Source organism: Falco cherrug, chromosome 2 (genome assembly GCF_023634085.1).
Source record: "Falco cherrug isolate bFalChe1 chromosome 2, bFalChe1.pri, whole genome shotgun sequence".
NCBI lineage: Eukaryota > Metazoa > Chordata > Aves > Falconiformes > Falconidae > Falco > Falco cherrug.
Genome location: NC_073698.1, coordinates 12272272 through 12296864, shown reverse-complemented (window position 1 = coordinate 12296864; position 24593 = coordinate 12272272). Strand labels below are relative to the sequence as shown.

Sequence of the window (24593 nt, the reverse complement as noted above, 5' to 3'; positions counted from 1 at the left end):
GAGCCTTTTTATGTGATTTTGACCTTTGATTTCCACTTTTGCTTCCAAAATTTATCTCTTTCACAAGGGTTTTATGAGGCTTATCTCCCTATTCCTCAAATGCTCTCTATGATCACTGGGTGAAAGATATCATGGCAGAACAAAATTTTAGTATGAGATACTACTTCATAACAGAAGAATAAAATAGACGGGTCCAGAAAGCTCTGAGGTTCTCTAATAACGGATATTCTCAGTGTTATTCAGAAAATTAAAGCAAAGAGAGGTTATGTAATTTGCTCAAGTCTGTCATGTCAGGAATAACTTGGAGGAGGTCCACACTGAAGTAAGATACTTATATCCAGAGGTGATGTTTTAAAATATTATCGGCCATCTCTCTCTGCTTCTCCTCTTTCAGAGGTGGTTGCTACCCAGGTGCGAGCTGACTCAGCAGAGCAGGTGGACCTTCATTGTCTGAGTCAGTGCCAAGGCCAGCAGGGAAATTTAAATCACCGGTGAACATTGGTCTCTTCTGCAGTTGGTGTCTGACTCTGGCCTTATGTCTTTTTACAGACCCAAGTGTTGTATCTAAAAGCTACACTCTATTCCCTTACTCCAGGTGTAGTTGGTAGGTGGATGCATTCATTGTTAATGTGACTGGGGCTTCAAAATACACTCCAAGGGCATCAGGAGCTGGCCATAAGCTGACTGACAGCTTTCCATCTCACCCTCCAGTGCACTGTAGTCGGCTATGAATAATGATAAAATCTGCCAACTCATCTTCTTAATATGACTGAAGAAAAGGTATCATTAACAGATATTAGGTATTTCATACCATGCATTTTGTTAGATTCCTTGAAATCTGCATCATTTTCATCTACTTTTGAAGGGTCTCCAGTAAATGCTTCAATATTCTTGTTCAGATACCAGCTGTCATTCTCATCGAAGATTGAAAAGAGAAGGTAAAATTCTCTGTCTATTCCTTTCTGTAGACAAGAAGGAAGGCAAGAGATTAAAAAAAAAAAAAGTCTATGCAGAATTACCAAAGTTAAAATAACATTTTTTTTAAACAAAGCTTTCTTTCCCCAAAAAATTGCAGCCACCTTCTTACTGTGCCCTTGCAGAGACAGGGATTGGCACTCTTCTATCAGCCACAAGAATAAATAAAGTGTCCATTACTTACAGAGGGTGGAAAGACTCATTCATTGCTAATAAGTGTGTGGAAAAGATGGAAAACCTAGGGACAAGCCAGCATAATGTGGATGACAGTGTTATCTTCCTAACCATCTCCTTTGGTCAGCTTTAACCTTGAGGAATGGCGTTTATTTAATCTCTTAAAACTGAGCTGGGAACTAGGCAAATTGGCCCATATGGGAAGCCCTCCTAGTGCATGACCCATTAGGGTCAAGCAGATGTCCATGTTGGTCACCTGCGTCCCGTCGTCATTCAGTGTGTTCTTCCGACAGACCAGCAAAGGCCCCACAAGGCCGGAGTTGGTGTCCTTGACAGCATCAGTGGCTGAGTAGTACAGATAGGTCAGGCATGGGGGATCACTCTCTGTTGGACCTCCATTTTCAGGCACCCTCCATTTGTATGTGAAGGTTTCACCTGGCTTAACATGGGCTCCTGGCTTCAGATAGCCTGCAGAGAGAAAATTGAGAAGCACCTAGGTTACAGGAAAATTTTCTCTTCCCGAACACAAGTGTTAGCTAGGAGTCAGACATAGCTGCTTGTTTCTATGAAGACGGTCCCCCTTGCAGCCACAGCTCAAGCACCATCCCATAGCCTGAGCACTTATGCCATGGGGACATCTCCAGACTGGAGTCCTGTGCCATAGGGACAACTGAGCCCATTCCCTGCAGAACAAGTTTAGCGGCTTCACCCAGACACATTCTGATGCTATCTGTATCATCTGGGTTTAGTCAAACAAGACATGCAGAGCTCATCCTTGTGCTTCAGTGGCTTCCTCTAGTGTTTGTTGCTTGCCTGCCCTGTTGTGAGATTCATCTGCAACATAAGCACAGACTCTGGCTTTTCATTAAACACCAACAAAGCAATTACATCAGCAAGTGGAGCTGCAGCTGTGGCTCTTTAGAAATTGAAACCAAAACTGATTCTGGTGTTTGTTTCTTTTTGATTTTATAGCAGCGCACAAGAACCTCTGTCAGAGTCCCCAGAGGGTGGCTGCTGTTACTCTTTTTTGGAAGTTACTCTTAAAGGATTTGGGCCATTGTCTCCTGCCAAGCCACAGGGTGGATATAGCACCACTCATGTAATTTAGCCCCTGTAAAAGAGTGTTGGTATCCACTCAGGGAGGACATACAAAAGAGCCTTGAAAGGAAAGTTGGGAAAAGGAGTCAGGTCTGCACCCTTTGTAGAAAAAATAAAAGTGCTAAGTAACCTTTCTGGTCTTTGCTATGAGGAAGATCAAATCAGAAATTTTGTTTAACACTTAGGCATTCATTGACTGGATTTTCTCAGCAGGGTCAGATGTGCCTTGCAGCAGCAGACTGCACCAATGTAATACTCCTCTATAATACTCCAAGAGCATCCTCTGAAAATTTAGACACAAGTGAAAATAGCAGTATTAGATATGAACACGTACTATTTGCTGCAAACTGCAATGCAGCGTCGAGTACTGCTTCAAGAGTATCTGATACTAGTGGGTTCATCCTGCAACAGTGTTCAATAAGAAGAATGTTGGAGTTAAAAACCCTCTGAGACTGGACAAGCGCCAAATGCAACATGGAAGAGTATTTCCTGAGAGCACAATTGAAAAAAAGGATGTCTGCAGATATCTGTAGGTATGTTTATGTACAGCATTTTCACATTAATAGGCTGCACTCAGGCAATGCACAGCCTTTACATGTATACATTTGTAGATAGATATGATTGAAATCCAAGACACAAAGGTTACAATGAGAGAAGAAGGGGCAGAAAGACTGCTGATGAATCTGGAGTCAGGTTCCTCTCCAAAGACCCAGATGGATGCAATACATACTGCTGCTGAATTGTAGGGTTTGGTTTGATTTTGCTCCACACCAACGCATGCAATGCTGATGGGTGCTCCTGCTGGGGACCGTTAAATGAAAGCACAACAGGACTGCAAGCAGAGGGAAGCTGCACTTCCATCGGGGAGCTACACCTGACATGGATGGCATGAAGACGTGTGCTCTTCAAGGTTGGACTCAAGCCAGTTATTTCATGATGCATTGGAGCCTGCTGGCAAATTTGTTGTGTTGCAAGGTCAGCAACTAGAGACAACAGAATTTAATAAAGCCTTTTGTATTGATTTTATTGTATGATGTTATGAGTTTTACCTGTTGACCTCATTCTTTTAGCACACTTCTCAAAAGAGGGATTATGTTCCATGAGTTTCTTTCTGATGTGTTGTAGTAGAAAGAAAGCAATTTAGACAACAAGAAACTTACCTTTCTTTTCAGTGTTGCGAATGCAGCAAAAACTTTTTAAGAGGCCACTATATTAGTTCTGTAGACACTGTGGGTGGGATTCAACTCACTTTACTTGAGCCACCTAAAGCTTAGTTCCTAACCCAAACTCTAGGCTTCTTCTGTAGTTGATGAAACACATCTCCAAAGGGTGACCTACTGTCTCCTAAAACAGGTGTTCAAAGTAAATGAGACTTCTTACCCTCTGAAGGATTTGCTTCTTGTCACTAACTGAAAAAGGTGCCTGCCAATTAAACATGATATTTAGCATGTTATGGTTAAACTTAGATGATAAAGATCCTGTCCTTGCACAAAATGAGAGGAAGACTTTGGCAAATGCTCCATTTCAGCGTTTACATATTTATGAGGATTAATAAGGATTATCGCTGCTTCATGTTCCAGGTCAATCATATCAAAGCTGCCTCCAACACTGACTATCCTGCCAGCGAAGCAACGGCAATGCCCGACCTGGATTAGAGAATCAAGAGTGAAGCAATGCAGACCATGTGGATAGCTATATCCAAAGACTCAGCAGGAGCATCATACCAGATCTTAAGCTTCGTAATTCTGGAGCATGTCTAGACGAGATTCACTGACTGCAGGTGAGTGATATTAAATTAGAATTAATATAAATAGGATTGCGCCTATGACTTTTGCTCAACATGGACCTCAGCTAGTTTTAGATGCCTTGTCTGGCACATGTCCAAGGGGAAGAACCAGCACGTTGGCAGACTGGGGAGTCCCATGGGTTGTGACACACAGGGTAAACACAAACTAATCAAATCATCCCTTCTGTGCCTTAGCGTCCACAGAAAGGCTAAACCTGCAGAGCAACAGAAGATCCTTAGACTCAGGTATTCTGCATAGGATGATACAGCAGCACAGTCAAAACTCACCATCTAAGTAAGGAGCACCTTCCGACAGCTTGCTGAAGCTTACACCATGGGCCATGATGCTATAGCTTCTTTTGGCTTTGTTGGCAAAAGTAACTAGCACTGTATCTCCCACTTCAGCTTTTATAACGGGGCCTTAAAAAAAGAGAGTGAGGGAAGGTATTAGAAGAACTACCCTCTAACATATTTCCACCTAAACAAGAGAGGGCTGACTGGCAGCCGCATGCATATTCCCCTCTGGATCCAACTGGATCTGCATTCAGACCTGATGTAACGACAAGAGGGGAAAATATTCACTGTACCAAGTATTCCCAGGTGTTTCATGTCCTCTGACCAAATCTTCTTACTGAACGTTGCATCGGTATATTCCACATAGCGAACTTTCCAGTATTGCCCTCCTATTCTGTCAGTCCCTTGTGTGAAATATATTGCAGACTCACTGTGGAATTAACAAATCGGATTGGTTACTTAATTAAAGGTTCAGGAAGAAACTTTCATTTTGGATGAAGTTACTATTCCAGACACAGGAGAAATGATCCCCCACATTACTAGTTTGCATACAATTTTCTAGCAGACAAAGGGAGATATTACTGGTCTCAATTAGTTATAAATTAGTTAACAAATAGACATTCACTGTGCATTAGACTTTCAAGTGTTTAACCCCAATTTATTTAGGGAGACATCTCTGTGTCTGCTTACCTCTAACTGCCTTAGGGTAAGACCTGTGCCATTACCTGTGCACAACGTATTGCTAATCCTTGTTAGCTTTCCTGGGAAATACTATAATACAATTAATCTTCATCAGTAATAACAGGGGGGGCAGGAAATTTACCACTATGGCACCTCTGAGATACTCCAATTGTAAGTGTGAAAGCTGCCTGAGGAGTCTCGACACAGGGTCATTAGCTCTATGGAACTTTGAGTAGCTCACCAGGGCTCACTTTCTCCATGGACTTAATGGATCAAGATAAGTGCTTCCAGAAGGCAACTCCAAGCATCGCAGTTATGAATCTAACAGCCCGACAAGGCTGTTTAAATCCATTTCCCCCTGCTCCTTTCAATTAAAATTAATAACAGTGCAGGACCCAGCCCTGGTGACTCACTGCAGAAGTCTCACCCAGACTCCTGAAATTAAAGCACAACAGGAGAGGACAAGAAAGCTTACCTGCCAGTGGCGTTTAAACCCTGCCCAGTGAATTTGTCATAACCGTCAGGTCCGTAATTCCAGAGTACTTCTTCAGCAGCGATATAGTATCTTCTCTTGTGACTCAGTGGTGAAGGCTGAGACAGGTTTTTTTGGCAGATCTGAACATCATATAGTGCCTCCATGCCACCTGGGAGGAGAAAGAGTCTGGACACAGTTCCTGGCTGGCTGCAAAGTCAGCAATCTCAGGAATACAAATGCACATTAAAACTCTCTAGGAGCTATGTGGATTGGAAACAATTACTAGGGTAAACTTCTACTTTTAAAGACTTCCTCTGCCTGCACTGGGCCAGATGCTATCACCCTTCTCTTGCAAGGTGATACTTTATGCCACAGGTGAAACTCACTGACATCAAGGACACTCTTTATTGGTCTTATTTACTCAATTCCTTAATCTGGATAAGGATGGTAGAATGATTTTGGGGGCCAGAGCACCTCCTGAAGTATGCAAAACGGCATCATCTCCCCTTGACTTTCATTGAAATAGAGGCTGGTTATTACCACACTGAAGATGTTTGCTGCTTGCCAGAATCAGGTCTGTTTTGCCTGATGCAAATCCCAGTGAAGTCAATGTGCAAATTCTCAAAGTAAAAAATCTCCCAACTTGTCTCCGATATAGCAATTATGCATTGCCTGCTGCCATGAGATCTAGTTTATGCTGTGTGTTTTCCAGCTTTTGCACCACACAAATATCACAACATCACCATCAAATTCCTTCACATAAACGTTTCTGAAAATGCTGCCAATTTTTGTCTGATTTCTGTTAAGGAAAAACCCTATGAAGTGTTCAGCTGGCATGATTTTTCTTTATGGGTAAGTACTTATCTACCACAAAAAGCGATGATGAAGGCTCCTCTCATTGCTCATCAAAATCTCCGGTTTACATAGGAAGCGTGGAGTCAGCGCTGGGTCTAGCAAGCCTTCCTCACATGAATTACACAGCTAAGTCATTCCTACCACCTGAATATTTGGCCCAAGGCCCAGCATGTATAATTTCTACCGATGACTAAATTCATATTCATGATATTTATCTGGTGAAATAGTTCCAAAATTTTCAGTTAGTCACAAAAAACCTGTCCTGCTTCCCCTGGAAACATCTCTCAGTTTTCTTTTCCAGGCATAGTAGAGGCTTCTGAAAAGATCAGGGAGGTCTATAGCAGCGTACCTCGTAAGTGCTCATTAACCTGGCATGTTATGAGCCACCTCCCAGGGTTCCCGGGAGTCATCTCCGCTGTGATGAACGTTGCTGGGAACAGACCGACGACATCTGCCCTCTGGTCTCTGTTAGTGAATGTGTGGCCATAGAAATAGGCGGCGTGGATGTCTATTTCGCTTCCCATGCCAAACAAGTGCCAGGAAATGGAAGTGTCAGCACACATCTCCAGGACAGGGAGATTGCCATAAATATAACCATTAATAGCTAAAAACAAAAGTATGAGATTTTATGAGAGGTGAAAGAGAAGTGCCAAGTGCCTCCGACCCCATTTCTAAGGTTGATCCTTTCCTGGCCCAGAAAAGAAACTGGCTGAATGTCCACGCTGAATAAGGCCCTCACAGGCTCCTTGATGAAGAGTAACATTTGAACATACAGCTTACAGCTCTGGATAATCAAATGGCCCAAATTCTTTGGTTGGGTCTGTGAAAAACTTCCTGGGGAATATCAAGATGTTGCAAAGGCCAAGTCATCACCACAAAGGCCTGATAATGAAGTTAATTTGTTCTGCAGCTATTGAGCATGTCTGAAATTTCTTTCCTCTTACTCTGAGTCATAAATATACCATTTTATGCCAGGCTTAAGCAATTTAGATTTGAAAATTCTATCAATCAAATCAGTCTAGTCAGCTCTCTCTGCCTCAGCTTCCACACCTGACATGAATGTGTCAGGACACCAGGAGAATGAGATTTATTTTAGCTCCTAGGCTCCATGGGACAACCAAAATACACCAGATCACCACATGGCACAAAGTACTATTGGCCAATGGATCTCTGAAGGGCAGAAGTGGTTGTACCAGCCAACCCACCATCCACAAGGCCCTTTGAGAAATGCTGGACTCTCCCAATACACACATCTCAAAGTGCTCTGCAGCATACTTTTTTTCTTTTCACAGCTGGTCAAACAGTCACCAAATGGCTTAAATCTGTTGCCTAAGACAAAATGTTAAACAAGTGGCAGAGCTGGGCATGAAAGCTAAATCTTTCTGCAAACCAGTATGTTTTGTGCTGTATTTAGGGAGAGAGTTTTTAACAACACAGTATGTCAACGTCCTAACCCATTCCTTGCTGACACAGATAAAGGAGAGACAGCACAAGGGACAGAAGGTCCTACTGAAATGAAAAGAGCCTGGTCACTGCTGTAGGTCACCATTTGCTCAAGAATCCTGCTCACCATGCATTCGGTTGCTGGTCTGGAAACCTTCATCCTCTTTGTTAACTGTGGCTGGTTCTAAGCAGAAGGTGTTTATATTCTCATCAAGGTACCAGCTGAAGTTTTCATCTACAATGCTAAACATCAGGGCAAAAGCGTTAGCAGCACCAGTCCCTTCTATTGAAGTCTCATCTGCAGTTCCTAAATTGCAAACGAAAAGGAAAGTGATAAAAAAAGCTTTGGAGGGGATTGAATTTAGAAGTGACAACGACTTTGGAGCACTCAAGGAAATACTGTGCTCAGCCCATGATCTATAGGGCAGGATGAATCTCACCTAATGTTGCCGTTCTAAGATCTCTTGACCCCCCTCCAACAGCATTTGAACAGACAAGACCTGGACTGCCTCCAGAAGTCAGTTCATCTCATCTAGGTCAAGTTGATATTTTAGGATCTCTTTGGTTTGACATAAGCACAAGTACCTGCCAATATCTGTGGTCCCATTTTCCCCACCTTTGGCCCACTCCCCCCAGCCCTGCCCTTTAGTCAGTGTTAGTGTCTGTGTGCCTGCACAGTGAGGGAGATCACGGGCTGGATCCAGACAGAAACCAGTGACATTTTTCTTCACCAGGAATTAATGGGAGGCAAGTGGTAGCCTGCATTTCTGTTGCATTGAAGAGACTGGTGAACCATGCCCTCATAATGGCCGCCTGAATGTGCCTCACTCTCCATGGACTAACGAGGAAGCCTCAACAATTATCTAGGACTAGATAGTTAAGTTTTAAAAGGCTGAAGGCAGGATGAATATAATCTATTCAGGCTAAGTTCAGTATCATTACCTGAGTGACCATTTGGGGAACAACCTGAGACTATAAGAGCGGCAATACTGAGTAGTCTATTATTAACCATTGGCAGGTTCAGACTTCATCTAATCATCCAGTCTACCTCTAAACCCATGAAAACTTTTGCTTCTCCTGTCTCCTACGAGAAAGAGCCTGAGAGCTTTGCTGTCAGTCCCCTAAGGAGCCACCTACCACCACTGGACAAAGGACTACAGCAGTAGCATCATGCAGATATCCACCTTGATGAATTCAAGATCGAACACACAGATAACCTGGCTTTTCAGGCTGGGATTGTTTGGAATGTGTTATTTCCTAGCTTCATGTATTATTGCGTAGTTATCGGTTCATTTTTATATATTTGGGCAGTTCTGCAGATTTCAAAGGCCCTCCAGGAGAATAAAAGTTGGAGACATTTTAATTGTGTGAGTTAAGCTGGAGACCAGGCCTATCCTTTCCACGTTGAAGTCTTTCTCTTCTTCATATATAAAACCTGCTTCACTTCTATGTTCTGTATATAAAATCAGGGCTGATTCTGTACTGTGGGAGGTACTGGAAAGAGGTGGCAGAGTTACAGATGCCCAGAGGGAGAGGGTGTGATGGTGTGATGGCTCAGCTGATAGAGGGGAGAGAGTTCCTGATGGCTCCAGCACAAAATTATCAGGCTGTAAAGTACATGGGACAGGCTGCCACCTCAGCTATTCAGCACACATCCTCATATGGTTGTGATACACAACTTGTGAGCAAAAATAAATATATAATCTGTATCGGGAAAAAATTACAAAGAACTTTGGGGCTTCAAATATATAAATGCCAATGATGAAGTCACCTGCCCAGCCCTAATTTAATTTCCTGGGAAATGAGTCCTTTACCTGTCCTGAAATATTCCCAGTTGGGAAATATTTATTTTTGGTCTTGGCCATGACCAGCTGGCCACAGAGCATGCTGCCGTCCCTCCACCAGCCAAGGCAAATCTCTCGTGAAGCCAAAGGGGAGCAGGAAGGGGGTTGTCCCAGAGCTACAATACCTACCCTGGGATGCTCCTGGAATGGCCCAGCTATTCCTTGCCCCTTTTTATGGGCTATGTAGGGATAGACTTTAGACCATCATGTTTATACCTGTAAGCAAAAATGACTGTTAAGATGCCAAGCTTGGCAGAGGGGCTTGCTTTATCAGTGTTTCTAGTTCAGTACCTTTTTTACAAACCAGCAGTGGCCCAATTAAACCAGATGCAATATCTCTTGGTGTGTCAATGTGAGAATGGTAAATCCAAGTCAAGCAGTCTGAGTCTGCCAAAGTTGGGGAATAATCTTTCCTTACTGGCCATGTGTATGTGTAATTTCCACCGGGAACAACAAAGTCGTCCTCTTTGCTTTTACCGCCAGTTCCATCAGGGTAAAGTGCTCCTAATACATTAAAAGGAAAAAGGAAGATTTTAGCCCCCCCCTTAACAGTTTTCCTTCAATAAATGTGTAATTTCTTCTATTTTATTACAGATTTATATATTAATAACAGCACTTACAAGTACAGAATCACTGAGAAGTTGTCAAAAATCTCAGGTAAAACCATCCAAAAAAATTGATAGTTAAAATCCATTACTTATCAGTACACAAAGCTTTAAAAATGTATTAACAGGCACTATTTTTTCCTTAGCTCTTTACTCTCATGTCATCTACACATTTTGCCAGCTAACATTGTGCATCTTCTCACAGAAAACTGATGAGAGTAATGAATGTAAGCAAATCCATACAGTCCTCTAACCAAAATACACATGCATAGCTTTGGGATTCTGAAAATTAAATCATGTCTGTTGTAGCCCTATAGAGAGGAAAGCATTTACTTTTAAGAACTCCAACCATTCAAACAGGCTAGAAGTAGAAGAAAGGAGGGAAGATGCTTTGGTGACTTATAATTCAGGAAAGAAATTCAGGAATAAAACCCCACCTAACCTGTTTAGTACTGTTTTTATCCCAGGCGTCAAAGGTTTGTGGCAAAAGGTTTTAAGAGACGAGACTGTTCCTGGTTTTAGTCATCAGCTGCAATTACTGATGAGTTTATGAGGGGGTGATCTAAAGTCCTTTGATGTCAATGTCCAGAACAATAAATACTTGGACAAACTTTTAGCCATCATATTAGCTACTCCAGGGGAAAAGGAGAGGAAAAGGCAAACCAACTTTTACCTTCAGAGTCCTTGTCATAGAAGACCCCATGTGGATGCACAGAGTATGGGCGGGAAGCAAAGTTTTTTAGATGGACAATAAAGACATCCTCTTCTTCTGCCTTCAGGACTGGCCCCAGGAACCCCAGCCAGGCTGCTTTGGGGATCTCCTGGGAGTAAGTGTCATCTGTGAACTGCCTGAAAATAGCCTTTTTGTACACACGTCCTATCCGGTTGGCTCCTCTTGTCACATAGACACTTGCAAACCTGGTGTTGGGAAGGGAAAATAATTTAGACTCCTTTAAAAGCTGATCAAATAACTGGTGCTTAGAGTGCAGATAAATAGTTCCTTTGGACATATCACATAACTGGTGGAATAAAAGCTGAGGAGTAAACCTGGACAGTGCTAGCAGGATCCACATCCCTTTCTGTACAGTAACAGTCATCCTACTTGCAGGTCTGGTCTTCAGCACAGTTACTACAAGTCTTCACTTGAGGATCAGCCACTCAGGTCTTTCTGTACAGTTTTAGCAGTTTCTACTTCTTTTGAAGGTTTGAAACCTCACATCTGAAAGATGACTGTTCAGAAGGAAAGGAAAACCAAATCAAGTTTTTCCAAAAGCAAATAAGAGTGATTCTAATCAACTAGTTTGACACCCCAGAAGAGTAGCATGAAATATTTTTTTGCATGAAATGCATCATTTCTACATTTCAGAGGCTATGTTTATAGCAACTTCAGGTGATGGAGAACCCATCATATGGTCAGTGGTTGACATATTATAGCTATTAAATACCTACTCTCTTTGAATCCTCAATTGCATTTCTAGTCTAATATCATCTAGCTCCACACTCCAACCACTGGTTCCCATCAAGCCCTTTCTGAGATCAAAGAAGCCACATACCATCAAGAGATTCTTTTCTATGCAGGCACTTGCAGAAGTTGTAATTAATTGACTAAATTGCCTCCTATACCCATGTTCTGGACAAACCAAGTACACTGACATTCTTTATGCCATAAATCTTTCCTGAAGCTCTTTTCTGAAAGCCTTCCAATATTTCTCTATCTCTTTTGAAGTCTGAACTCAAGAACTTCAATATTTCTTACACAAGTGGGAATTAGCTTTGCCCTTTTAACTATAGCATCATACTGGCAGCCCATGTTCATCCCATCCATTATGATACAAAATCTTTTCTTACTTCTCTCCAGGTTACAGCTGACAAGTATGATACACTTCCTTATCCCTAAATATCCCACACGAAGAGGGTAAAAATGAACCCCTTTGCTACACAGCCAGCAGTGGACTGTATGACCAATTCCACCATACCTGACTGCATAGTTTTTGCATCCCTCAAAGGTTGTTTGAACTTTTATGCTTCCTAACAAATTCATTAAAAAGCTGAGCTAAATTTTCCTGAAGGATCATTGGAAGAAATATAGCAATTTCATATTTATAGTGAGTTTTTGCGACTTGCCAGTTCAACTGCTTGAACCCATTTTCTTTAGGTGCTTTAGTACAGTTTTGTACAGTGTACAAGAACCTGAGTGTTGGATGTCACACGAGTTGAAAAGTATGAGTTGCTAGAATTTCTCCACCATAAGATCCACTACCCCCTCTTTTCAAGCTATCTCTGCTTGATGCCATAACTCATAACATCATTACAACTCTGTGGCCACTGTCTAAACTAGATCCATGAAGTGATCCAGATGAAAAAGCCTCCAAAAAGAATGCCTTTTCTTCTGAAAAATGTGCTTTATAACAAGCCGTGAGCTATTTTGGCACAAATGAAAACATTGTCAAGGATATTGCCGTGGCAGAAACATGGCTAGGATGGAGGGGAAGGGGCAGAAGCTTCTCAGTCTGCTTCTTCACAGAATAACATGTCAAATAAATACGTTCCAAAAGTGTGGTTAAGGAATGAGTTGCCAAGAAGTCTGGATTTTCAGTGAAGTAGCAGGTCTGAGGTAAATGTGTGCACAGCAAGACCTGGCAAGTCACACCATGCTCACCAAGAAGATACCTTCCACTGCCGGGGGGGGGAAAGCTGCTACAAGAACCTTTACCACAGAGTAGTAGGTGTTGTCAGTAGTAGTGCAGTGTAAATGCACATGCTTCCTTACCTCATGGCGGTGTATTGATGTGGCTATGCCCTAATTCGAATTATAAAGTGATTTTTTAAATGGTTTGTAATGTTTTCTCTAGAAATAAAAATCAAATAGATTTTTTTTTTTAGAAAGTACTTATTTTCAAGACATATTTTTCATTTTCATCAGCCACCAAATATTTCAAGTGAGATGCTGCAGTGGCACTGTGCTTTCCCCATGATGACAGTGCCCTTATGCCCTTGGCTTTCTGTACAGACAACATTGCACATTATTCCATAACTTCACACTTCTGGGATACACTGTCTCTTCAGCAGAAGGAGAACTGTACCCCAGAAAAGTGCACTTCTTGGTCAGGCTTTGTCAAATGCTTGAAGTGAGCCTAACTCCTTTAAATGCATAGGTCATGGATCTCAAGATCCAGTTAGGTACAGAAGTTCAAGAAAACACCCTGAGAAAACCCTGTAGGTTTAGGCACCAGAGACTTTCTCGGTGCCTAAAGCCATGCTGTAGCATTTCTGTTGGTTAGATCTGTGCTTGTCTCCTAGTTAAAGCCATCTAGGAGTCAGGAAAATATGTCTTTTTAGTGCCAGTTTTCTGAAAGGCTTTCAGACATCCTCCACCTGTTCAGAGCTGCAGAGCCCACTGTCAAGGCAATAAGTATCAAGGCTGGTCACAAGGTGATGCTCTTCTGTGCAGGGCATGAAGCAATGCAAGAGCCGTGGAGCCAGAAAGGGATCACAGCATGAAAGGAACAACCTGGTCTATTGGCCCCGGTTGATTTTGGGGTTTGTTTAATCTTTGTCAAAAGAATAAAACCAATCAACTCTGGGAGACAAATCCTACATGCCACTGATGCCCTTGCTGTTGTGTTAGACTCTGGCTCTTTCATAGCTTCTCTTCCTTCTAGATCCACACTCTCCAAAGGGCAGAAGAGTTTCCTACCCAAAATGTCCTGATGTTTGGGAGTTTCTTGGAGTGCAGACACTTCAGCCTCACTCCTCCTTCTGTCTGGGAGGGGTGGAGCCCAGTTCTTCTACCTATACAGAGACATGTATTTTCAGCACATCCTTTTGATTGCCCTCGGTACCCGAGAACAGAGCACACTGATTGTTGTGAGTCCCACTCTAAGGTGTCCAGGCTGCCCCATTTCATCCAGGAAGTCTTTTGGGTGCCCACCTCAGCCTTGAAAGTAGCTGGTAGCTCTGTGTCTCTTCACAAGTGTTGCTGTGCTGCACATTAGCGTGCTCAAAGTCCTTTGCAGAAAGACTACCCACACTGGAGCTAATGGTATCAGCTGTAGGAAACTCCTAGAAAGGATGCACGGGTGTGAATGACTTCTGCTCTGCACTGCCAGATGTCTGGATCATAGGCATGTAGCCACACTGTAGGGCCGGTACCTCTACCCAGTGCCGCGGTGCACCCAGCAGATGTGTCAGAGGGAGCTGGCACAGGCTCAGTGCCATGGCCCCTGCTGCTTCACCAGTGGGACACAGAGGTTTCCCTCCATCCCTCTTCTTTCTCTCGGTGAGAGCTTCTTCTCAGTGGTCCATGAAGTCTTTGCTGCCAGTGCCATTCAAACCAACGTGTCTCCCATCTCACAGTTCCTTACCACCCATATCCAGAGTCTCTTTGAGATTTTCTCAGCTTCAGGATAGTGTCCTGCTGACCTTAATCTCCTGTCTTTGACAATTCTCAAACACCATTCCCTGTCTTCTTTTGATGACGTCTGCTTCCTTGGGAAACACTTAATATTTTCTGTCATTGAGTTAAACTTCCCCTTCAACTGCATCTTCTGCTTCATTCTTTCCCACTCACTGACTTTCCAATATACTGTTGCAGCAGTGGCTTCTCTAAATGCTGTGTGGTTAAACACATCCAGTTCTCTGAATCTGCCTTTGCCTCTTTCTTCCAGTGGTCACAATGTGCCTGTTCTACTGGGTGCCCCCTGTCAAAATGTCTCCTATCTGTTATTCATCTCTTGTTGCATAAAGACAAAACTTTTCCCTGCTTTGTCATGCTCCCCTACTTACTTCAACTACTTCATGCTCCTGGTGGCTTTGTGGTATCACTGCTTGAACCTCTTCCATCTTCCTGGTCTTGTGCAGATGTAAAAGCTGCTGTTCTAAATCTTGACTATCTCCCTCTACCTCAGTTGTCAGTCTGCACTTTATGTGCAGAAAGTTGTGATGATCAGCCATTCCTACTTTCTTACAGGAAAGAATACTCCACCCTCTGGAGCTGCACCCATGCAAGCTTCCTAAATCCTCTCCTTCTGCTCCAGTCAGGACAGTCTTGAGGTCACATACAGAGCTAAGCAGGCTTGTGAATCAGGGCATAAGAAATCTTGTTCAGCCCAGGAAAGCCATGCAAATCCTGCCTTTCTTTCTGTAACTGATTTCATTTTGCCAGTTGGGCACTCTTAGCAGTTCTTAAGCTCCAAGAAAAGCTGGCAATGCACATGAGTAGGGCAGGGAGTTATTAATGGGAAGTTAACTCTAATTCCTCAAAATAAGTACAGACATAAGTACAATTACAGACATCCATCTCTCCGCAATGACAAGCACTATGACTCTTCCAAATGAGAGCAAGAGTAGATTCTACTTCAAATCAAGACTAGACATGCAGATAGTCTGCCATCTCAGGATAGGACCACGAGTTAGGGTGGGACCATCAGTTAAATGTAATTTCTACACCTTTTTCTTTTATCACACAGAATAAGTATTTTGCCAACATTTTTACCATGTTTATGTTACCTTTGATCTTAAGCAGCAGAGCTACAACCTAACAGAGGTTATTTTTTTCAAGAGATGCTTACATGAATACTATGTTACAGTGTGCAATAAGAAATGGAAAGAGCTACATGTTGTGCACGGCCAAACAGACAGCTCCTTGGTAGACTTGAACCAGATCCCCCGCTGATATAATTTCAAAGCTGGCTGAGTTGGTTTGCCACTGTAGTCAACATTGAAAAATCAGCACTTTGAATGACTACCAGATGTGGAGACCAAAATTTTCTCCTGTGGTTAACTTGCCAAAGAGCCACTGTATGCTCCTGGGTGCAACTGTAGGCAAATACAAACTTTCCTTTATTACCATTGTTCCACTAAAGTCCCATCGATTTTACACTGGCAACCATTTAAACACCTGTCTTCATGGGTTTGTTCCCTACAATCTGTTGGTGGTGAAACCTTCCTTAACCTCTACCCTCTTCACATACTCTATGGCTGGTTTTATAACGGTTTTGCTTTCCTCAGCTCCCCATTTTCCCTGTGGCTCAAGTAACCCAGGACAGTGCCCATGGCTCCAGGCTGCCCCCATCATTTTAACCCCTGGGTCATGTAGCCTGTTCAGGGTAAGCCTCTGCCAAACCACGGCTCCCCTGGTAAGGCTAATGCAACGTCTGTGCCAGAGGGATGGCCAGTGGAGGGGGAAGAGGAGTTCCAACTCACATTTGTAGATGGTGCCCTGGCCACAAAGCATCAAAACCCAAAAGTTGTGTGTCCTCAAAAATGAAAGTCACAATGTCCTCAGAGGATGTTTTAGGCCTCTTCTGACCCACACAAGCCACAGAAGAGGTCAATCAAATCCATAAAATCTTAGATGAAGCTCTGAGGTGTCGCTGGTTAAGTGTGGCTATCATGGTTTTTCCCCTAGAATAAACTTCTCCTTCCCCTGAACTCAATAACAAAACTCCTGTTGGGCTTCATTAGAGCCAGGATTTCACCTTGAATGCCCTTTTGATGTTGACCCTTCCCACAATGATCATCTCCGTTGATGCAATTGGGTCATTTGGCCGCATGATGACTCAGCCATTAGTTTAGCATCTGTGACGACAGTTTCATTGTCATTTATCTGGGTGGGATCTCCTCATAGGCAAATTGCACAAACTGTGTTTGATGCTGTGGTAACAAAAAACACCCGTTAGTGTTGGTGGGTGCAAGACTTGGCCCAGATAAATGTAGGATTGATGGCCTAAAGAGAAGAGATGAGCTGTTACATCAGGCAAAACTTAATAACATCTACCACCAGCAGAGCAAGATTTAAGTGTTCATCTTATAAACTAGTACAAAATTAATTTAAAGGGATTATCAACCAAACTCTAATCCTGAGGGCTGAGCCACAATAGGAAGGAAAAGACTGATGTATGTCAAGCCACAACACCTAGGTGTATTTTTCTCTTGAAAGGCCATTGCCTACGTGACCACTAAAGGGAGAAGGCAATGTCTGAGCTTACCCTCCCACTGCAGCAATATTTATGCCCTAACCCACAAAATCTCACTGGGATCTGCAGCACATCCAGCAGCACTGACAGCACCATGCACGCTGTGTGTCCAGTCCACCATGGCTTAATGACGTCAATTCTTTCACCAGTTATATCAGGTAGGAGGGGATGTTGAACACCTTCCCAGCTCACCCCTACTCAATGGCCGTAATCTGGATCTGTGCTTTCCAAAGTCCTGTATGCTTCAGAAAATGACAGCTTAATTTTTGAAGGGAGAACCAAGAGTGAAATGTCTTGGTTTCATTCATAACAGTCCAAATTAAGAGAATGAGCGGAACAGCTTGAGGCTCAAGTAGACAAGAAAAAATGGCAGAGATGAACAGCCTCGTTACTCCCTTTACAAAAGAAGCACTGATGCACAGCAAGGTACTTGCTCTGTGCAAGCAGCAGGCTGGCCCTTGAGCACTGCAGCAGCACAAGGCCCAATAAAAATTAGCATCCAAGCAGAATAGTTATGTTAACACAGGGCTGCGTTTGGGTTAATCAGCTCTGACGAGAGGCAGCCTTTTAGCTCACACCCAGGGAGGTGCTGATGCAGCTCTGTGGCTCCTGGCTCAGGAGGCAACTCACTCAAACGCCAGCACAGCGGGAGCTGAGCAGCACGGCTGTGCCTGGTGTCAGAACCAGCTCACCTGATTTCCAGCCCCATGCCTCAGCTACTGAAGTCTTTCTCCTCTTTACTGCTAAAAACTAAAGGCTGAGGAAGGTATTATTTGCTTTGGCACGACAGCATTGAAAATCATCTCTTAAATCTCACTATCTGATCCAGGTAACACAACACTTTCCATTACATGCTGGCTAATTCAGCATTTTTATTAAGTAGTGAAGAATAAGTGGTTTTGATTATATCTCTGTGGGTCAGCCTGAATCAAAGGGAGCGTTCCTTTATGTGTATGCACTGACTCTTTTCAAGATAATCAGTTTGTCTGCAGCTTCTTTATCTTTGCTTCCCTATCAATAAAACTGGGATAGTGCCCCATCAGATGGGTGCTGTGAGGATGCATCACAAGGTGAGAAGTGCTACGCTCAGCGAGCCTGTGCATTGCTGCTTGCAGAACACGGCTGGCTCAAAATGCATTCTTGTCTCTACCTAGGACCTGATCCTTAAACTTTGTTTATGAAACTATGTTTTTTATAATATTCATAAGAATCAATTAATTAGCTGGAAAGTAACCATTAGTATATGGCTGTAAATTTACGTTAGAGGTTATCCTATAGAGCTTAATAGTCAAAATAGCTATTACTGGTTCAGTATTTAGTCCACATGCTTATGCAGATGCACCATTATTCCCAAATACAGCACTTTATTCTGGCTAAACTCAACACAATTTGGAAATGGAGTAAACTGGTTAGAAGAATCACTCCATTATTCTGCACATAGGGAGTTCATCGCAAACAGCTCCCCAGCTTTGAGTGTATAGTCTACCTTAAAATCCTCTGTGGGTAAACCCTTTGGAATTAATATTCTATAATTATTACATTACAACAATGACTGAAGACAGAAGCTATCTTCCCTCCCTGTCGTGCCATGTAAAAGGCATCACACTTATGTCACAGACTTTGAAGTAAATGCGCCACTTGATGTTCAGGGAGCACAAAGTGCAGCCAGCATTAAAAGTACAATTTACAGAACAGATTCCAGTATCTCTATGGCACTGAGGTGGGTTTACAAGTAGCTGCCCTTCACTTAAAGCTGAATTATTTTTAGTGAGGGGTCTTGCAGTTTAGGGAGTGGAGAAAGTTATCCTCTGCTCAAAAGGGTAGGGAAGTGAGAAATTCAAGTGTTTAACACAACTGAAGAATAACCTTTCCAGCAAAGCTTGTTTTCATGGGCTGGGGACAAACTATTACCCTGAATTCTATCTATAAAGGTAACACCTACTGACTTGGATGCTATCTGGGACCTCTAGCTGTTAAGAGCATAAGCAGAAATTTGTGTTGAAAAATTTCTTCGTCGAAAAATTGTGTTGAAAAAAGGCTCTTCCTTGCCTCCTGCTTGTAGCAAAATAATTTCCTTTATGAAATCCAGCTGAGAATAATTCTGAAATTACTGGCCACTAAACAAAATTCCAGCATTGCTTGGGATTTCCTGAAAAGTCAGAAAGGATATTTCCATTTCTAACTCCTGGGATACAGCACTCAGCTCCCAGTGTGCCTCCAGACCTGGTATGGACACCAGGACCTCCTCACTCACTCACGGCTCCCACCCCAACCCCAAGCCTAGACTCAGAGGAAGGACCCCCAAACTATTTCTAGGGTGTCAAACAAAATCAATGAAATCTTAAAAATACCGCCATACTTGTTTGAAGCCCACACTGTAGACAGGCAAGGGTTTGTGCCATCCCCATCCAATGTCCAGGCCAACTCTCCTGGCGTGGGAGGGACACACAGCCAACCCCAGCAATGCAAACACAAGAGCAGATCCCTGTTTTCCACTGGCCGAGGCACATTTCATCACAGCGCTTACCTAAACACTCCAGTTTCAGCACAGGTGATGGCTGGGACTTCAGTGTGACCCTGCGCTGTTGTATATTTAAACACTTATCTACACAGATTTCCTAAATGGAGGTCTCCACAGCTGCATGCATAGGGGGGATATATGAACCATCTACTTGTTTCTCAGTTGTAGGTATTATACACATCTGAATTTTACAATGTCATACCAAGCCCCTCAACTTTTATTGTCTTGCAAGGAAAAAGCATACATTCTTTTTCCAGCTAAACAGTCTTTTGTCTTATGCAAAGAGCTGTGCTTGATTATGGCAAAGCTGAAATTTACCTTTGGAGAACCAGTCCCAGAAATACCTACATCTCCATGAAACACACACGGGAGGAGGGGGATTGAGCCCACTACCTGACACTGTTTTGACAAATATCAGTTCCTGAAAGTCGCCTTCAGACACACACTATCATCTTGCTTAATCAGCCACGATGGAAGGGAAGTCAGCCAAAGTCTACTCTTGCCTTGATGCTGAAATCCTGCCTATGACAACATCATCAGAAGAAAAACAAGGAAAAAGCCATCTCAAGACATTTACAGCAACATTAACCACACTAGTCATTTATTTTTTTTTGGAGCTGTCAACACATCTACGATTTACCAGAGCCCCCAGTAACTTACTTGTCCTCTAAGAGGTTTTGTCCTGTGATCAGATTTTTCCCAGACGGTGCATAGTCCCAGTTCTCTTCCACAATCCCAAGGTAATAGGTTCTGGTCTTTGCTTCCAGCACTGCAAACAGCCAGAGGAACCCCAGAGCACAGAGGCAGCCACCATGCCAGGCAGGAGGCATTTGTACTTGTGATTGTGAGGCTGGCAGCGGGCAGGCAGCAGCAGGATGCACCACAGGGAGCTCACCCCTCCCTCCCAGCTCTTGACAAGTTATAAATAAGGAATGGACAGAGCAAAGCTCCTCCTTTTCAGCAGGTTAGGACTGGGATAGGTAGAGAGCCCGGCTATGCAGAGCAGGGCTAGGGAGGAGGTTGCTGTCATGGCAGGACCTTTGCCAATCCTTTGGTGAATGCATAAATTGCTCACTTACCCAGCCAGGCTAGAGCCAGCTGGTGTCTTTTTGGAAGCCTGGATGGTTTTTTGTCCTCCTTTTTTCAGACTAGGTGGTGTAGCATGCTGGGGCAAGGGTTGGTTTTTTGTGTTTTTGCATTTCATGTCAAAACTTCCTTTCTTTTTATTTTTTTATTTTATTTTAACTCCTTTATCATGCCTGTGATTTCTGAAGCTACTGTCTTGCTGCCTTCATAGGGTTCCTTCAATGGCATAACACCAGGTTATAATCAAGCATTATCAGAGAGAGAAAGAATTTGCCAGTACCTCTGACCCATTCATTAAGGCTGCAAGTGATCTGAATATATTCAGTTTTAGAGTGCTGAAAATGAGGCCCTTTTTTACAAACATTTCTGGAAGTTAGAGCCTTTGTAAATTCTTTCCATTTGGACACTAAAAATTGAGGCACACAAAAATAGCCCTTTTATTAACCTTGGTAATTTACATGCCCATGTGGCTCTCTAGAAAAGCAGTCCCTCCTTAATAGTTTAACTTCCTCTAAGAGGAAATCTCTATTACCATCCTGCCAAAGCCAAGTGTAAATCTATTGGAGTATGACTTGATAGGATATTCTAAGCCACTGAGGAAACATTCCCAAAAAAATCACTTAGGTGGCAAGAAACTTTGCAAAATCATATTGCTCTCTTACTAATTTTTAGCCAACTAAAGACATAAAAAATGGAATACAGCATCACTTTTGAGACTCATTGCAAGCTTTAGCAGTTGCAAAATTCCCCTTTCAGCTCCAGACCATCTGACCTCTTCTCATTGAAGCTAATGGTTACTCATGGCTTAGGGTTGCAACACGCTTTACAAACGAATATGGTAGCTACAGGTTTAATGTTGTCAGTGTCCTGGTTTCAGCTGGGACAGAGTTAATTTTCTTCTTAGTAGCTGGTGCAGTGCTGTGTTTTGGATTTGGTGTGAGCAATGTTGATAGCAGAGTGATGGTTTTGGTTGTTGCTGGGTGATGTTTATACTAAGTCAAGGACTTTCTAGTTTCTTGGGCTCTGCCAGCAAGAGGGCTGGGGGGGCACAAGAAACTGGGAGGGGGCACAGCTGGGACAGCTGACCCAAACTAGCCAAGGGGATATTCCATACCATAGAATGTCGTGCTGAGTATATAAACTGGAGGGAGTTGGCTGGGGTTGGCCGATTGCTGCTTGGGGACTGGCTGGGCATGTCAGTGGGTGGTGAGCAATTGTATTGTGGATTGCTTGGGTGGGGGTTTTTTCCCTTCCCTTTGGACTTTATTCCTCTCCCCTTCATCCCCCCAAGGCACACAGATACACAGAGTATCTTACTAAAGAAGCTTTCAGTTTCTTTAGGCTATGCTTTGAAACTCCTCAGCTATGAGGACTGAAAGCCCACTATACATGGGTAAGGATACAGACAATCACAAATGGTCAGCTTAATGTGGCTGCAAAAGTAAGAGTCCCTCAGCTGTAAGCTTCTCTCTGATACATGTTGTTGTTCATTATCTCAAGTCAGTTAATTGATGAACAATAAGGAGGAGAAGTGATAGGACAATGCGGATGTACAGGGATTGGGATCCTCAGAAGCAGCACCCACAGACTTCCTGATAACCTTGAAGATCTTGCTCATCTCTTCATTATTCTGCTGCCCAACCACTTTGCCTCTCATGTCAGCCTATATCCTCTCTTCCAAAGTACTGAGACTTAAAAATCATCTTCCTTTTCCACTGCTTTGTTGTGTCACTTAGTTACTCAAATGATGCAAACTAATAGTGCTGTTATTCTAAAAGGTGTAATTAGAAAGCAAAAGAAAAGGCAATGACTGCAGGACAGGCAGAGGCTTTGCCAGCCAGTGGCACAGTTGCCAAACATGTAACTGTGTGGTGGGGCTGATGGGCTAGTTGATGCGCTAGGAAGCTGTGAAAAGGCTAAGGTGACACTTGGAGGTTAAGAGGATCCCACTGTGATCACTGCAGCGTCCTGCGGTGAACACTTCCATTGCCCAGAGTAGCTGTTCTGAGCCCAAGCAAGTTACAAACTTCATCTTCTGTCACTGAAGCGCATGAGTTTACAGAACTAGGTGCCTGTTATGCAAATATTAATTGTCGTAAAGTAGTAAGGGGGTTGCATTTGAATAGGAAATACATTTATTTAGAGGGTAATGTGCACTTTGAATGAGATTGTGTAGAGTTCTATTGCTTGTATCAGCCACTCGCAAGGCATTAGAGATATTTAAAGGCCATGTACAGGGCCAATTTCATCCAGACAGTTTTGCTTTTTTGGAACGAAAGAATTCTGTTATAAGTTTAACATAAATCTATATGCATGTGGACTCATATAACTCAAGTGCATGAAGCTAACAGGGAATAGGAAGGGGGAGTGTCCAGTTCTGAGCTGGCATCTGAGTGCACTATAGTAATTTAAATAATAATAGTGCTATGTCCTAGTTTTTCTATTGCTTCTCATGCACCCATGATTGGGTCCTGGTTGCTTTCTTGCTAGAACAACTATTCAAAATTCAAATACGAAGTTAATTTCTTTGTCTATTACTGTAAAAAATTATTTGTGTAACAGGAATAATGTGTGGGCATTAACACCCTATATCAGCAATGTGTTGTAAGTCTGGTAAACGCCTTAGCTTGGCTTCAGCATTTACTAGATCTGGCAACTTGTATACCCTTTTGCATCCACACATTAACACTTAATTACCTTGTCACATCATTAAACCCAGGCACATTTACATTCCGGAGAGGTGTTGTGGGCATGACTCAGAAAAAGATGAAAGAACAGCTGTTTTGCCCTTGCATCAGGAAAATTTCTGGGAAGCTCCCCTTCGGCACTGAAGTAATGGGATTATGTTTGTCGCTTTGTTCAGGATCCTTTCAGCAAAAGGATTGGATACTGGCTCCTCTGAGACTTTCTGTCCCTCTGAAGGCTAAAATTATTGCATGGCTGGGTTTTGAAGTTTCGTAATGAGGAGCAACGTCCTTAGGTCTGAAGAGCGAACATCTTGAGCACCAGTTTGTGAATGAGCCCTGAAATATCACAATGGAGCTTTCTTTTGAAGTACATCAGGAATGATTGCAACAATTAGCTTAAGTTGATCCACTAAAGCCCAGACTTGTGCCAACTCATGTTAACGAATTAACTAGAATACCCATGTCAACCTGGCGATGGCCATAAGGTCAATGAAGACAGATGTTGGATGTGCTGATCTTCTGCAGTTCCTTGAAATTAGGCGACATGAGTTCAGAAATGAGCACTTTATTCAGACTGCCTACTACTGAAAGCCAGCTTGCATTGAGCAGATGATGAGCTGATGCTCAGGCAGATTTGACTACCCTGTTCCCTCTGCTTCTTCTGGATAGCAGTAGAGTTGCCATTCATAGACACACCTTCCTGGTCCCTCTGCTATGTTGGTTTGTGTCTGCATTGCAATCCAGGTTGGGGAATCAGTCTACTTGTTTCCAACATAAGATTACCCTCAGCTGGTATTGCCATCAGACCTGGAGCTGTGTCTTTAGTGACCATCCAAGGTGACAGAGTGTCTGTGGTAAAGCTGGGAACTGAATTACACCCTCCCAAATTTCACATCACTCTTTTAACTAAGCCATCCTCCCCCTTCATCAATTTTCCCAAACTCTCCAGCCACGAACATATATTAAATACAAAAGCCCCAAAGTACATCTGGGGAAAACAATTTCTATTGCACTTTCTAATAATTTTCTGAGTTGCAGCAGTAGTGAGCAGGAGGTAAACCTCACGTTATAGCCTTAGATACTCACGCAAGG

At 42.9% G+C, this 24593-nt stretch overlaps 1 protein-coding gene across 1 annotated transcript in view; it reads right to left on the bottom strand.

Moving 5' to 3' along the window:
• HEPHL1 (hephaestin like 1) overlaps nt 1-20558 on the bottom strand; it is a 36629-nt gene extending 16071 nt beyond the window's left edge. The window contains exons 1-10 of the mRNA XM_005434716.3: nt 20389-20558; nt 10904-11148; nt 9917-10129; nt 7909-8088; nt 6688-6942; nt 5484-5652; nt 4621-4757; nt 4322-4453; nt 1406-1617; nt 812-962 (exon numbers count right to left, since the gene is read on the bottom strand). Of these exons, the coding sequence (XP_005434773.2) occupies nt 812-962; nt 1406-1617; nt 4322-4453; nt 4621-4757; nt 5484-5652; nt 6688-6942; nt 7909-8088; nt 9917-10129; nt 10904-11148; nt 20389-20558 (1864 nt within the window). The remainder of the gene's footprint in view (nt 1-811; nt 963-1405; nt 1618-4321; nt 4454-4620; nt 4758-5483; nt 5653-6687; nt 6943-7908; nt 8089-9916; nt 10130-10903; nt 11149-20388) is intronic.
• Between the last annotated feature and the right edge of the window lie 4035 nt (nt 20559-24593).